The sequence below is a fragment of the Polyodon spathula genome, chromosome 23, assembly GCF_017654505.1.
Source record: "Polyodon spathula isolate WHYD16114869_AA chromosome 23, ASM1765450v1, whole genome shotgun sequence".
In the NCBI taxonomy this organism is placed as follows: domain Eukaryota; kingdom Metazoa; phylum Chordata; class Actinopteri; order Acipenseriformes; family Polyodontidae; genus Polyodon; species Polyodon spathula.
This window is the reverse complement of record NC_054556.1, coordinates 23852785-23867278: the sequence shown is the minus strand read 5'-3', so window position 1 is coordinate 23867278 and position 14494 is coordinate 23852785. Positions and strand designations below refer to the sequence as shown.

At 39.2% G+C, this 14494-nt stretch overlaps 1 protein-coding gene across 1 annotated transcript; it reads right to left on the bottom strand.

Moving 5' to 3' along the window:
- Positions 1 to 2621: 2621 nt before the first annotated feature.
- Positions 2622 to 13609, bottom strand: LOC121297691 (src-like-adapter 2). Its single transcript, XM_041224136.1, has 8 exons — positions 13346 to 13609; positions 9301 to 9479; positions 8632 to 8731; positions 8250 to 8336; positions 7438 to 7541; positions 5924 to 6073; positions 4792 to 4924; positions 2622 to 4181 (listed from the first exon to the last, which is right to left on the bottom strand). The coding sequence occupies exons 2-8, from the start codon at positions 9413 to 9415 to the stop codon at positions 4034 to 4036; spliced, it is 837 nt and encodes a 278-aa protein (XP_041080070.1). The 5' UTR covers positions 9416 to 9479; positions 13346 to 13609; the 3' UTR covers positions 2622 to 4033.
- Positions 13610 to 14494: the final 885 nt, after the last annotated feature.

Genomic DNA, 14494 nt, shown 5'->3' with positions numbered 1-14494 from the left:
ATCCTGCACAACCTGCAGAATCGAATTCATGCTTTCTTTAGTATTGAGACTTCCCTGTGTGTTAAACAGTCAGTTGTACGTTTTTTCCAACGCTGCAAAAATGTGCAAAGAACAAAGAAATGTCAAAGCGTTCCTGTATCAAAGACTGTTCTGAGTATGAACCAGACTGCTGAAAAGTAACTCTAAGGAACCCTCTTCATGTATGCAGTGATGTGAGATATGGTACGGATTGTACAAACAGAATATGGTCACTAAATAAATTTACAAGGCATTGTACTATATTAGTAACTTCGGGACAAGGATAACATATGTATTTAGTTTAGATTTAAAGTCCTTTATGATACATTTACACAAACTTACAAGACTGTTTGTATGCGGTTATCTGGTATGAAAAAGTACAACTAAAGTGTCCTCCTTGCTTTATTTTCCTTTTGAACTGCTAATTCACGTCTTCGGCTGGTGTGGTCTCATCTTCATCTCCCATACTCTCGCAATACGCGTTATTGTGCTTTATAGCTGTCCTTTGCAAATTCTTCTCAGCTGAAGAACTCTTAACATGCTAGTAAAAATAGCATTTGAGATGAAGTTGACATTAGTGTCCCTGTGTTGCTCAGGTACTGTATGTTCAGTTCAGGTGGGGTTTGTATGTAACTTCCTCGTGCAGAACAGCAATGCTTCTTCAAACTCAGGAAGTCCTTTTGTTGTGGGGTAACTGCTGAATGAAAGAGTTGCTCTCTGTAGTGGTTTGGAATGATATGCAGGTTTATTTAATTTATCTACTGGAGTACACTGTAAAACATTAGCATGGCAGGGAATGTATGAAGCCTTGTGTGCTTCCTGGCATATTACTGCTTTATTAATACAGCCCAATATGCACACAGTACTGCGCAGAAGGCAGCCTTATTTTATGACTACAGAAATTAAACTGCGATATGTCTGAATTCTTCTTAAAGCAATAGATGTTATCTGTTTAATATAATTTCTAAACCTTGTGTAAAAATGAAACCATGATAAATATTGTGCTACAGAGTACACTTCAATGTGGGGATGGCACATTCCCAAACAGGTTTCCTATGCTTATTGTCTGCCCTCCCATTCCGTGCTGTAAGGTCTGACTGTTTGGATATTTGGACTGTAGTTTATACGTATATTTGTTGTATCTATAGATCATTATACTGTCTGCACACAACAGCAAACTGCTTGAAATTTCAGTACTGTAATCAAATCTTACACAACAAGAAACCCCATGAAAAAAGCAATGTCTGTACACAACTTTCACCTGCTTGTGGCTGAAGCATTATTGCATGAAACCTATGTGTCTCAAAAGCTGGTATAGTTTCTGAAATGAAGACATTTTCCCATTCAGAACAGAAAATAGGAGGCACTTTTTTAACCGCAGAGAATTGTGGGAGTCTGGAACTAACTCCCCAGTAATGTTGTTGAAGCTGACACCCTGTGATCCTTCAAGAAGCTGCTCGATGAGATTCTGGGATCAATAAGCTACTAACAACCAAATGAGCAAGACGGGCTGAATGGCCTCCTCTCATTTGTAAACTTTCTTATGTTCTTATATTCTTAAAAAAAAACAAGTAACTGCGTGGTGGTCATCTACTGTGAGGGAGCGCTTGCTTGTGCAGCTTCCCGATTGGTGGATGAAAGTTCTGAGTATCTTGGGAAGTGTTTGGACCTTCGTCTATCCAGTATAAACACAGGCAGGTTTGCTAATCTTAATGCATGAACACTGGAAATAAAGTTTAGCAGAACATTTTGCGTCTTATTAGTTTGATGTGATTTTTGAAAAGAGTTTCAAAAGGATGCAGCCTTCTTGTTTCCAAGGCGTGCCCTGGAGGTCAGGAATAATAAAATAAAAATATGGTGGAATTGTAAACTCTCTGAATAGAGAAAGTTGGAGAAGAGTACGCGTGATCAAGGCACAGGGAACTGTGGTGGGTGGAATTATAAGGTAGGCGGTTCCATACAGAATACAGAGTACTTTGTGTGTTAACGATTTCCAGGTTGCCTCATCGAGGAGTCATAGGGCATATCTGAGCATAATTTCAATTAAATAAAACTGTTGTTGCAGTGGAAATGTCAATACATACATATTTAGTTCAGAACGTTGAGGGGTACCGAATCGGAAAACGTTAGTGAGGATATGGAATGAAAAAAAGTCTTAATCACGCTGCCTTTTTTTCTACCAGTATGGTTTTTGAATGCATAGCGTATGCATGCATTTGCAAACTAATAAAAAATATAAACAGTATAACGGAGCCAGGCTGATGTTATTTTATATATATATATATATATATATATATATATATATATATATATATATATATATATCTAGCATGAAGCATGAGTTAAATATATCACATTTGCACTGCTTAAACCAGTAAAAAAAAACATATGATTCACAGCGGCAAAAAACCATAAAGGTTCACAGTAAAACCAGGAATGGCTCAAATAGTTCACGATGTCTAATTCGGTCATTAAGCATAATTTTCTATTCATTGCTTTGTTTTTGTTTTTTTACCGGTAATTCTAAAATAAAGTCAGATGCTCTCAGTTGTGACTTTTTGCATAAAACGTTACTATTGAAAACAAAGAAGAGTTTGTGTCCTTTTATTAGAAATAATTTATTATTAGTTTATATACAAGTTCATATGTGCACAAGATAATCTCAAGCTTACACCTCTCCCCAGAAAGGGTCGCAATTTTCAAATGTATCTGCCCCACTTGATACAAAAATAAAACAGTCATGATAAAAAATAAAATGAAAAAAAAAACCAACAACACAATAAAAAGTATTGAATTCTTTCCCATAACAAACACACTGCTGTGGTTTTAAACAACAGTACAGAACATAACCCCCTTCTGTCATTTCACTTTTACATTGCCTTAAAACAGATTCACAAGTAAAACTTGTTAGTCTAGTACAGAAATGTTTTGTGATAGTTATGAATTAACAAATAGGAATTACATGCGGTTGATGTTATCACCCTGTAACTAAGCCTTTACGAATCATTGCTAAACACTGTGGTGCCACTTAATTAGTGTGCATTTTATTTGTCTGCGAACTTTAAAATTCTCATCCGCAGTCATCCAGGAAAAATACCAAAAAGGCTTTATTTGCAACCCCTAAAGTTGTGCTTAAAAAACGGACCAAACTTGGCCTACTCTGGTAGCTTGCTTCGTTTGTTCGGTTGCCCTCGCCAAGGCCTGAAGGCTTGCAAAGACATCAGACTTTCCACTTAGTAGTACATGGTATCTCGGCCATTTCCTGTGAGAATCGATCTGCTTCCTGTGGCTGAAACAATCTCTGAAGAAGCAAACAGCCAAGCAGGGCTCAACCAGAGAGCTGATTGTGCCATAGCGAGAAATCCAATCTACAAAAACATCCAGTCTACAGCTAAGAGGATGGTGTGCCGTATATGACTTCCTTTTAATGTAACCTTTTGTTAAACAGATAAAAGCCACTGATTCTGATTTTTTTATTTTAACTTTTAAAGGACTGACAGAAGGACTGCATACCTCCTGGATCACATTATGTTTAACAGGCATGTAATCACTATACAGATCAATTATATGAAACAGACTTACTCTGGGGAAACCTGAACCCTAAAGCAACTGTCCAAGAAAAACATGAAGATGTGCATAGGTGTCCATACAATGGCGCTCTCTCCTGTCTTGTGAATGTCAAAGACCCTCCAGACCAGGCCTCAGTATAGAGGAGAGGTGGGAGGATCCCAGAGCGCTTGTCAGGTATATTAAGGAGTCCTTTGGCTTGCTGGACAGTAACAGTGCTAGCAATGAGAACTAACAGCAGCTAGCTTTTCCGCAGTCTGTAATCTTCTCGTTCAAAGCTTCACTCTACTTGTCTGTTGGTCTTGGAGATCTGGGATGAGCAGCTTCATCTTGAAAGTTCCTTCATCTAAGGAACCACAGTTTCTTAATTTGGTCACTGGGCGCATGCAGAAAAAATGATGATAAGTAATTATGCTTTTTTTTTTTTTTTTTTGCACCGTGCCGTTGCTCAGCATGTCTTCCAGCTCTTGCTGCAGCCCCCCTGGTCAGAGCCCTTCTGCTCCGTCATGTACAGGTAAGAGTTAATGGCTTCACGCAGACCCTCACTCACCAGAGACTCCTCCGTGTCTTCTTTGTCTGTACCGAACAACATGGAGCTGCAAAGAGAGAATGTAAAGGAACACTCACTTGACACGGTTCCATCAGACAGGCAGTCTGTATAGACCATTTGACTTTCCCCGGTAGAGTCACATTAGAATCAAAAGATAAAAATCTTCTTAAGGGGAAATCATTTTAGCCATAGTAGCCAACACTTTTCTGTACGATGTTATAGCGTCTGTAAATGTTTGAATTTTTTTTAACATTTTTTTAAATTAAAAAAAATAATAATAAAGAACTGCTATAACTAGCTGGGATAACAATGTGTTCAGCATCTCACTATGAATTAGCTTTTAACCCATTAAGTGCCATTGTCTTCATTTGAGAACAGGCTACTTTTGTCATTTTGCTTTAAGTCTTTTTAACTGTCTGTTATTTCAGTTTCCTCTTTAACTCTATTGTGATGATAACTTACTCTAATTTTGTTAACCAAAGTCAAATCTAAATGTAATGTGTCAAATTATTCAAATAGAAGCTTGCGTTCTGATTTTTTTCAAATCAGTGACTGAATGGACAGGTTGGTTGTATGTGGGCAGGTGGGCCCAGTTGTTTTGTTTGTGGATCACCTGTAATGAGCTTTGTGGTGTCTAGAGAGGGGGGTTTGCATACCTGTCCACATCTTTCCAGTTGAGGGTGGGCTTCCTCACCATGATGGGCTCTGGCATGTTCTGAACAGGGACGTTATTGGAGCCCTGGATATAGCATGGCTCTTTCAGAGTGCAGCACAGACCCTCTCCTGAATCTGTAGGGAAGGGCAGAAAACAAATGAGTATTCTTTGCTACCACAACCACCAGGCATACAACCTCAAAGTCACCAGAATGGAAAGGCACCGAATACTCAAACTAGAGGCAAAATAAATGAGATTAATACTGCTCCTTGCTGCACCTTTGTATAATCTGTTTTCTATTTTAAAAAAAGTTTCACAAAACGTTTAATAGTATTTATATATATATATATATATATATATATATATATATATATATATATATATATATATATATATATATATATATATATATATATATATAATATTTTTCAATGTTCTTGAGCTGTAACTAAAAACTGAAAAACGTTCCTCGAGACTCCATTCCCTCCGCCCATCACAGCGGCTGACAGGCCGACTCATTCCAGCCTCAAAGACACCAGTGCTGAGGGAAGGTGTGAAGAAAAAGCCCCATCTTAAAAACAAACGCTCAGAGGAGGAGGTTGAGAGCAATACTGTATGGCAGCTTGACTGTTAGTGAAGCCAGATGTTCCACCCCCTGTATTAACCCATCTTAACCTTTACATGAATACGTCTTTGTTTTCTGTATGTGCGTGTGCTATTGACTTACAGCTTGTACAGAATTTTTCTTTTTTCATTGTAAGTAGACGTGACTCATGGTTCTCACCCAAATTATTTACGAAAAGATAGATCTACCACATCTGGAACTTTAATCACTACCTACTGACACTGGAACATTGAAGAGTTTCTAAAAAGGTCACATTTCTCTGAATATGGTCCCCGAATTCAGCAGCAGCTCTCCAGCTTGTGAACAGGTATTGTGCGCACAGACTGTATTACCCGCAGTACAAAAGAAAACGCAATCAACTAGATGGAGTCAGCTTGTGTACCCAAACGGATGTTATGCTCAGAATGACTGGAAATATCATAACAAAGCTTCTCGTCTCTCTTGCTCTAGTTTCGTGCAGTGTGTTCCTGATCTTCTGACACACCCAGGGTCCCTTGCTCACACTCACCTGTGTAAAAGTCGACCATGTGCTGAAGGGAGGGGAAGGTGAGGCGTGCAGAGATGTAGAACCAGCCGTTCCCCAGTCGGTTGATACGATAGTGTTTGATGGACTCCCATGTGGCACTGTTAGACCTCCTCACCGACAACGAATAAGAATCTAAAAAAAAAAAAAGAAAAAAGTGATTCCTTTACATTCCTTTCCCTACATCTGAAAGAAACTCAAATATGACTCTTTTTAAATACTGTATAATAAAGTTGAGAACTATATTTCCACCTGGGCAATTAATACCCATTGATAATGTCACCCAGTCTGTATAAAATGTGAGCAAGCAATGGGAAGCAGGTATTTATTATTATCTGCTGGTAGTTTGGTAGGCTGGAGTTTCGCGATCCACACATAAGTGGCACACATCTCTCAGGAAGGAAATGAGCTGACGAAGGTTAGCTCTGCTAGTGTTAAATGTTTCCATTGTGTTCTATATAAGAGATGATAAATGCCATCTCCACAGCCAAATGCTTGAAGCATGCCATCCCATTGCTGTTTCTGCACATTACATCAATCAGCTTGCATGTCGCATTCTTTTTTTGTGTGGTCGTCTCTATTAATTGTAACCTTGTCAATATTGTGTGCACCTGGGATCCTCAGCAGTTATTGTGCTGTGGTTTCCTCTTCTCATTGTCTCTGCTGCATTAACCTTTGTTCTGTGCCGCTTAGCTGCAGATGTTACCTTGTTGTTACTGTGAGCTCTGGAGAATGACTGTGCGACAGTTTTATGATGCTGATTTCATATTAACTAAGTAAAAACTTGTGCTTGTGTTCTGAGGGGACTATCTAGTAAATCAGCGATTCATTTTGTTCCTTTTGTTATTATCCTGATAACTCTGTTCTCTCTCTCTTATCCTGTGTTCAATCTGGCAGCAGGGGCTTTGTGTCACTGTCGTTTAGTGGGTTTCTGACTGATAAGGCAGCAAGCAAGCAGAGAGAGGTGGTGTGCTTTATTATCATACTTTACTTGTCTTTATGACTTGCTGTAAGCAAAAGCAAACAGGCCAGACATAATTTTCATCAATCACAGAATTAGTCAAATAGTAACTAAATTAATTCATCAAAACTTCCTGGCTTAACTGAGAAGCACTTTTAAAAATTGGTAAATTAAAGTGAATTCTATCTGACTGCAGCTTACTAAACTCTGCTTCAGTGTATAATAGTGTGGCATCATGCAAACCATGGCCTTTCCAAGCATGCCTCTTCATAACACTATACAATTACTTCAGAAAGGCCCATTCAACAATACAACAGCACTTGTATATTCATGTGAAATAAACATTCATGACAATTATAATGAACCCGGACCTAACATCAATTCCTCAGTACTGGGTGGATAGCAGCATGTTGAAAGTATCATTACTGATGACTTCTTCATATGAATTAAACAGGCAATGCAATCACTTAATGGGAAATCACATGTGTTCAAAGGTAATTACTCTGCAGTTACATTGCCCTCAGCGCGGCGCTCTCACCTCTGCGAGTCTGGCTCTCCCGGATCAGAAAAGACCCGGCGCAGTTGTAAGGTAGGAGCAGCAGCTCCTCTGCCTTGTCGCGGCTGATTCCTTCATAGAGCCACCTGGGGGAGGTTGAGAGAGGAGACAGGTGTGAGCGAGCTCTGGCGGGTAGTAGAAGCATCTGGAGGAGCTCTTTCCACTGCTGTGAATCCCCAATAGAGCACAGTGCCTATGGAAACTCTAACAGGCAGGCATGAAGTCGCCCACTGGGGAACGTATGATGTCACTCTTACACACTTGAGCAACTACAGCAGCTGTCTGTTCTACCTGAACTAGTTCATCCCACTTACACAAGAACTAGCTAGCATTCATGTAAGTATTCATTCGGTAGGCTGGATGTGACATTTCCCCCTCTTTCTGAATTAGGGGTTGCTTGGTAAATGAATACAGCCATTAAGGTTCATTTCTCAGTTTCCCATTCCAGGGCCATGTTTGTACATGTGACTTCTGTTACACCTACCAAAAGGGCTGGGAAAGTTGGTGTTAAAAGACGAATGGCCAACATAGAAGAGGTATTTTATCATTGTAGACATGGAAGGGAAGTAATACCAAAGGAAGCGTGTAAAACTGTCAATGTCTTCAGTTATCATTACCATTCTGTACTATGGGAAATGAAAACAGACAAACAGCGAGCTGGTCATTATACCGCAGTGCTCTGATGTATGCTGTCCTAGGATTTACAGTATCTAATGGTTTCTTGCCAGGCTTAACCACGCTTCTCAGCCCATGCTACAGCAGAACTATATTGGACGGCTTTTTGTTCTGCTTACCTCTGATGCACTTTGGCTGCGTAGTTGCTCGGTATGTACCCTTCTTTGCCTGTTGCTGAAGAGGACACTTTCCACCAGTCGCCTTCCCTACAATAAAGTAACTGTTTAGTGTTGGCTTAATACTATGGGAAATAAAAATTACGGTACCTTTAGAGATCTCTATTCTGTGGGCCCGTTTACCAGCTGTGGTTTAAAGTTAGGTAGACCATACTGAACTACTGTGTGTATTATTCATAGACTAAGATAAAGATGGTTTGCTGTACAGAAGAAGGAGGTGGGTAAAAGTCTTTTTCAGCCCAGTCATTAAGAGCCACTAAACAGAATGCATTTCAAATTGTAATTGTCAAAGTGTCTGTGCATGGTTGTTGTTATTTGCACTTACTCTGAAAGAACATTGAGCCTCTCTCCTACTTGAACAGTAGGCTCTGCTGGCCCTCCAGAAGGGTAGGTGTAAAGAGACACCGCCACATACTTCTTAAGAGCTACAAAACAATTGCTTCGGGTTAGAGACATCATACTGAGCTAACAGGAGAAAACAGACAACAAAAGATCTAACACTGTGCTTCTTGCTTCGAATCCTTGTCATAAAAATAAAAGCCGTGGTAAATTAGTAAGTGTGTGATGTGCATCTACATTCTGGGTGAAATAACACCAGGTCAACATTCGTCCTTTGTGATCTTGAGTGACAGGTTACAGCTAATTATAAACCGAACGTGTTGCTGACCTATCTGTATATGTGGTCTGTCTTCATGCGTATCTTTTATCTGATCGAAATGCATGCTATTAAAACCTTGAGCCTATTTCTAAATCTGCCCTGCTTTTATTTCGGAGACAACAGAAACAGATTTTGTCTGTAGCACATTCTGCTGGTGTTTCTCCCATTCTGGAGGTTGTGTTGACCCCCTTCTTATTAGCATCACTGTTAATAAGATACATTAACTTGAGGTCCACACTATATTGGGTTTATGAGTTTAGGTGCTGCAGTATTTGGATACTGATCCCTGAGTGCCAGGACTGGTATAAGCAGTGTGTGGCAGTGGCTGATTCTCACCTGTGTTGCAGGGCAGGGTCATGCTGTTCTGCTGTGGAGTGGAGGCTGTCTGCTGGTTGGTTGAGCTGGACTGTAAGGAAGAGCTGCACCTTGCTTTAGTGGGATGACTTCCCATCTCACACTGGATTCCACTGGCTGCTGATCACAAACTCACAACACCTTGACGCTGGCTCTGTGGGCTGAAGGAAAAGCAGACATTTCCTCCATATCTCTTGTACGAGATATATACTATATATATACACACACACATACACACAGCAGTGTGTAAATGTATTCGAAAGCCTCAATTTGTCATGTCTATCCTTTATATACCTACATGCATGAAAACCTCTGGGTGGGAGAATTTCAATTCCCAGTAAACAGTGATATTTAAACAATAGGCACTCATGCGTGAAAATGTTAGATCCCTTTGAGCTTCGATTAGGCATCTTAAACAACTTCTAAAAAGTCTTCACCATTTGTAGCTCTGTGCCTTTTCTCTTAATATTACGAAGACAAAATGTGACAAGTGTGAGGTTATAAACTGCGGGTTCATTTATCTGAGACTGACCGTAACTGCTGTACATTACTCTTCAACTGAATTAGCACCTTTGATGCAATGTGTTAAAACCCAATTTCTCATGTGCTTTGAAAACAAAAACCTACTTGTCTTTAGTTGGTAAACATTTCAGCTTAAGAGTAGAAGAGGCTGCTGTCATTTACATAGAGATTCACTGGAATATATTTAGCTCTTTCATAACCTTGCCTCAGCCTTGCTGAAGCCTCCTGATTCAACACATCTGGGTGAAATATTGTGAAAAGAGGAAACTTGACTGATTCAATTCCATTACAGAGACTTCAAGAGCAATAGTTACATTGGAACTGGCACTCGATTGATGTGCTATTTCAGAAAACGTGTTATACAAGAGTATATAATGTAATATAACAGGTTAGAAAGGAGGCATTGGTATGATTAGCCAATGACTTACATGTACAGCATGTATAACACAATGTGACCAGACAGCACAGGGCATGTCATGCTGTACCCCTGCTTTGTTGAAATATCTAGCTGTATAATATTTGATTTGATTTAGGAATATGTGCATTTTCTTTTTTTTTACTGCAATGTATTTAAACAAAAGCAGAGAATATCTGCATATTGATACATATTAGTGCTTTTTATCGAAAAACAGCAATTCAGCTGTATTTAATTAACAGCCTCCTGAAATAAACCCTGACCTGCTTTTACAATCAGTAAACTGAAGTGAATGACTGATTTTGACGACAGGTTGCATCCTTTGCTACAATGGCATCAAATAAAGATAAAGAAAAAGTTGTTGAATATTTATATTTCTGGGAAGTGTCCTTACCACGTCCTACTTTGAGCTAGCATGGTACACCATGTGCATCAAGTATATAGCATGCTTCATGTACCAAGACCCTACCATTTTGCACAGGAGACTGGGTGAATTGAGACACCCAGAGCTTCAATAATAATAATAATACCGCTCTGCTTAGAATGCAGATTCAACACTAAAAACAAAATGAACATTTTTGGATGCTGTGATACCACTAAAGATAAGCATATTGTTATTAATGTGTAATTGCAGTGCAGTAATTGCCAACATGTTTTTTTTTCAGTATAAAATAGTCCGTTTTATCTTCAAATAGAACTCAACGCTGGTTGTATAAAGGTATACTCTAGAAAAGGGTCTGTACAATGGCATATTTTTATTGCGGCTGTGTTAAATCTGAATGTTTATTGAACTTGCTTGGAGGATGTAGATAACTGCTGCTTGACGCTTTTTCACAAAACCGAGTTTTCCAACCGCAGGCCTTATAAGATACAGCTGCTAATGTGAGGGGGTGGGTGAGGAGCACTGGAGTTCTAGAAATAGCCTCTGGATTGATGACCAAGAGCAAAAATACCTCTTTTTTAGATGCTTTGTGGCCCACTTTTGGTTTTTGTTGTTTTTTTTAACTACGTCAAACAGAAAACCTCGGACAAATGCTTGTTGTTTATTAGAACATACTCTGTAAAACAACTTGCCACAAAACTCAAGTGAAAGGGCTGTAGTTAGACTGCATCAAAATGCAGGACTTTATAGAGATTCCTGAGCGTTTTATGCTGATTTACATTAAATTCCTGGAAAGAGGCTGTAATCCCTGATGTATCCCATCTAGGATTGTCACCTCTGAGGTACAAAAAAGGGACACCTGAACAGAAGGGCTGTTGCTAAAAATTTAAACTATCTAGAAATTCTATAGCCATCAAATAGGTAAGATTGGTAATATTACTATTATAGCACTGACAACCAATTAATAGTGTGCGTCTATTGCAGTAGTAGTATCTTGATTTATTTAGCTCAATTGATGGGGCTGGCATTACGGTGTTGCTGTAGTGATCTTGTCTGCATGCATGTAGAAGCACTAGATTAATAATGACCCTAATCCCAGTCAGGTAGTGTATTTTTGTCCAATCCCTAGTGGTAGAGTATATTAAACTGCAGCTTTTACTCATTTATTACAGTTTGCAGTTTACTTTGCCTATTTAAACATTTGTTTCATGTAAAGGGGAAAATTGTTGCCACAGCAATCACATGCTATTCTTTAAAATACTCAAAATTAAATACATCGTGACAGATCCCTGCCTGTATATAAAGTGTTGGGTTATGTGTTGGTGGTGGTTGGCAGGGATGGGGTTAATTTCTATCCCTGCCAAATAAATGTGAAGATGTGGGTTTTGTGGCTGTGTGTGCACATCCACAGGTGTAATTCATTATTTATTTAATAGTGGTATTCATTTAATTAGTGTCATCTGCCTGTAATTAGCAGGCAGGTATATAAACAGGTTAAAATGTTTGGGCTTGGCTCTCTTTCTGAAGCTCAGGTCTCAGTGGAAAGACCAGAAGTTGAGAGAGAGAGAGAGAGAGAGAGAGAGAGAGAGAGAGGGAGAGAGAGAGAGAGAGAGAGAGAGAGAGAGAGAGGGAGAGGGAGAGGGAGAGGGAGAGGGAGAGGGAGGGGGGGGTACTGTGTCAACCTTGTAAAGTGTGATAACTTGCAAACTGGATGTGAAGCACGTGTTTTTTTTGGCTGGTAAACTGCTTAGTCAGTTAAGAGCGAAGAAACGTTTAGTTTAGCACTCTGATGGGAGTTTTTGTTTTATTTTCTGTAAATAATTAAAGTGTTTTGGTTCTGCTATTTTAAAGGGTGCAACGCATCTTAGCCAAGAGAAGTGTTACAACACATACATGTATTTTTGTTGCTGGGGAAAAGGATTTTAAAAACGGGTATTTCCGGCCCCACAAACATGTAAGTGTTGTTATTTGCGTTACAATAGCCCCAATTGTTCTTACAACACTAAGGAAAAATTCAATTTTGTTCTGAAGTCAAACACGTGAACAGCCCTTTGGAGGTTAGATCCATTAGAAAAACATGGCATTTTCCCTGCCAGAGGTATTGCTGTTTTTGAACATAAATCAATTCTAATAAATGCCAACCAAGCCATCGATGGTGCAACATTTATTTTTTTAGTATGCATTCAAAACAGAGCATGGTGAAATAATGAATAGAACACAACAGGCTGTTACTGCAAATCTAAACTCTTTGGAAATGGGTAATGCTTCTGTGCAATTATACAGTGCTTTCAAATGTGCTGCTAGAGTGTAAATAACACCTCAGAGAGTTCCCCTACTCCTTCCCTACCCAGCCACCCAGCCCTGGGTATATATTTTAACCTGTAGCAGGCACTGGTATTCTTTTTGTGAGATATACCCACTTGTCACGCTTTCTGAAAACTCAAGAACACTGGCTCTTTTGAGTCTAGCACCTTTACAAAAAAAAAAAAAAAAAAAAAGCCTGCACACTTTATCAAAGTTTTGGAGAATATTACACAGGTGTATGTGTATGCATATCCACATATTAAAGATTATATAATATGTTGCATAAAACCACACACAGATCCAGCATGATGTAGTTTGAGATCTATAACATTCTTATAGCCAGTGGCAGTAATTTACTAGTGTAACATGCTGCTATCAGTAAGCTTTAAGATAAATAAACTTACATCATTGTACCCTTTCGGTTATTCTGGGTGTGATGCTGTGTTTCTTCAGCTGTCTTGTCCTTTATCCTCAGTGGGTAGACACTGTATTCCTCTGTGTGCTCTACACTCTCCCTCAAGTCCTCGTGTACTGTCTGAAGTTCTGAGGTGGTCCTCTTACTTGTTCCTGTGGAGTTCAGTGTGCAGGTGTGAGCTGATGTAAAGCCAGAGTAGCACTACCTTTGTACAGCTGGGGGCTGGTTAGTTTCTGCTTCTCTGTCCCTATCTGTGGGCCTGCCTCGCTCTCAAAGTGAATTTCCTGTGACGACAGGAGCGATGTGCCTTCACGCGCCTCCTGCTTGGATCCTGCCGTTTGTGTCTCGAACCACACACCAGCAGACCTGTTTGTTGTTTGTTCTACAGAAAGCTCTGTTGTTTAGAGTTTGGTACATTCAAACTAGAAGCAAAGTTCAAGGCCACAAGAGAAAACCTCAAAAACAGGTGTGGGGGGTGGGGGGGCTGAGGCCACTCCCTCTTTACATTTGAAATCCAAGCCTACTGTTTTATTTATTTTTAATACTCTCTTTTAGGTTCTGGAACTCTATTCTGGTTTACATTAGGCAGGTTGAAACATTTGATTCTTTTAAGTCAATCACATACCTTTTTGAATGTACTTCTATATAATTGGTTGGAGCTGGAGTGTATTGCACATATGAGCTCTCTTGTTTAGTTTTTTTTTATTTTGCACAGTGCTCTGGGATACCATGGTGGAAAGGGCACTATAAAATATATATTTGTACTGTATATTGTATTGGAAGTGAACTTTTAAAATTGAAAAGGCCATATACTGGGTATACAATGAATGTTGAATTTATGTTGTCCAGCTTGTAGCATTGCTCAAAATATATATAGTGTCCCCCATTGTAATTCTTCACCATTTGGGTATTACTGGGGGATAATTTATTTGAAGATCACATACAATTAAAATGAGACTGTTATATAAATGGAATCTGGGGGGAAAAAAGGTTTCTTTCCTTATGATTAATGGTTTACCACTAATAAACTAACAATTTCACCCGATATACAAAAGAGCACGCTAGTGTGGAGGCAGAATTACCTAAAAAAATATGCTTTACAATTAATGACTCAAACTGTTTTCTGGAAACAAATTTA

Excerpts from the sequence above, each read along its gene's own strand:
- LOC121297691 (XM_041224136.1), bottom strand. The coding sequence starts at position 9,415 with ATGGGAAGTCATCCCACTAAAGCAAGGTGCAGCTCTTCCTTACAGTCC. Across the intron at positions 8,732-9,300 it reads GACCCTGCCCTGCAACACAG|CTCTTAAGAAGTATGTGGCG; the intron begins GTGAGAATCAGC and ends ATTGTTTTGTAG. Across the intron at positions 4,925-5,923 it reads CATGGTCGACTTTTACACAG|ATTCAGGAGAGGGTCTGTGC; the intron begins GTGAGTGTGAGC and ends CCTTCCCTACAG.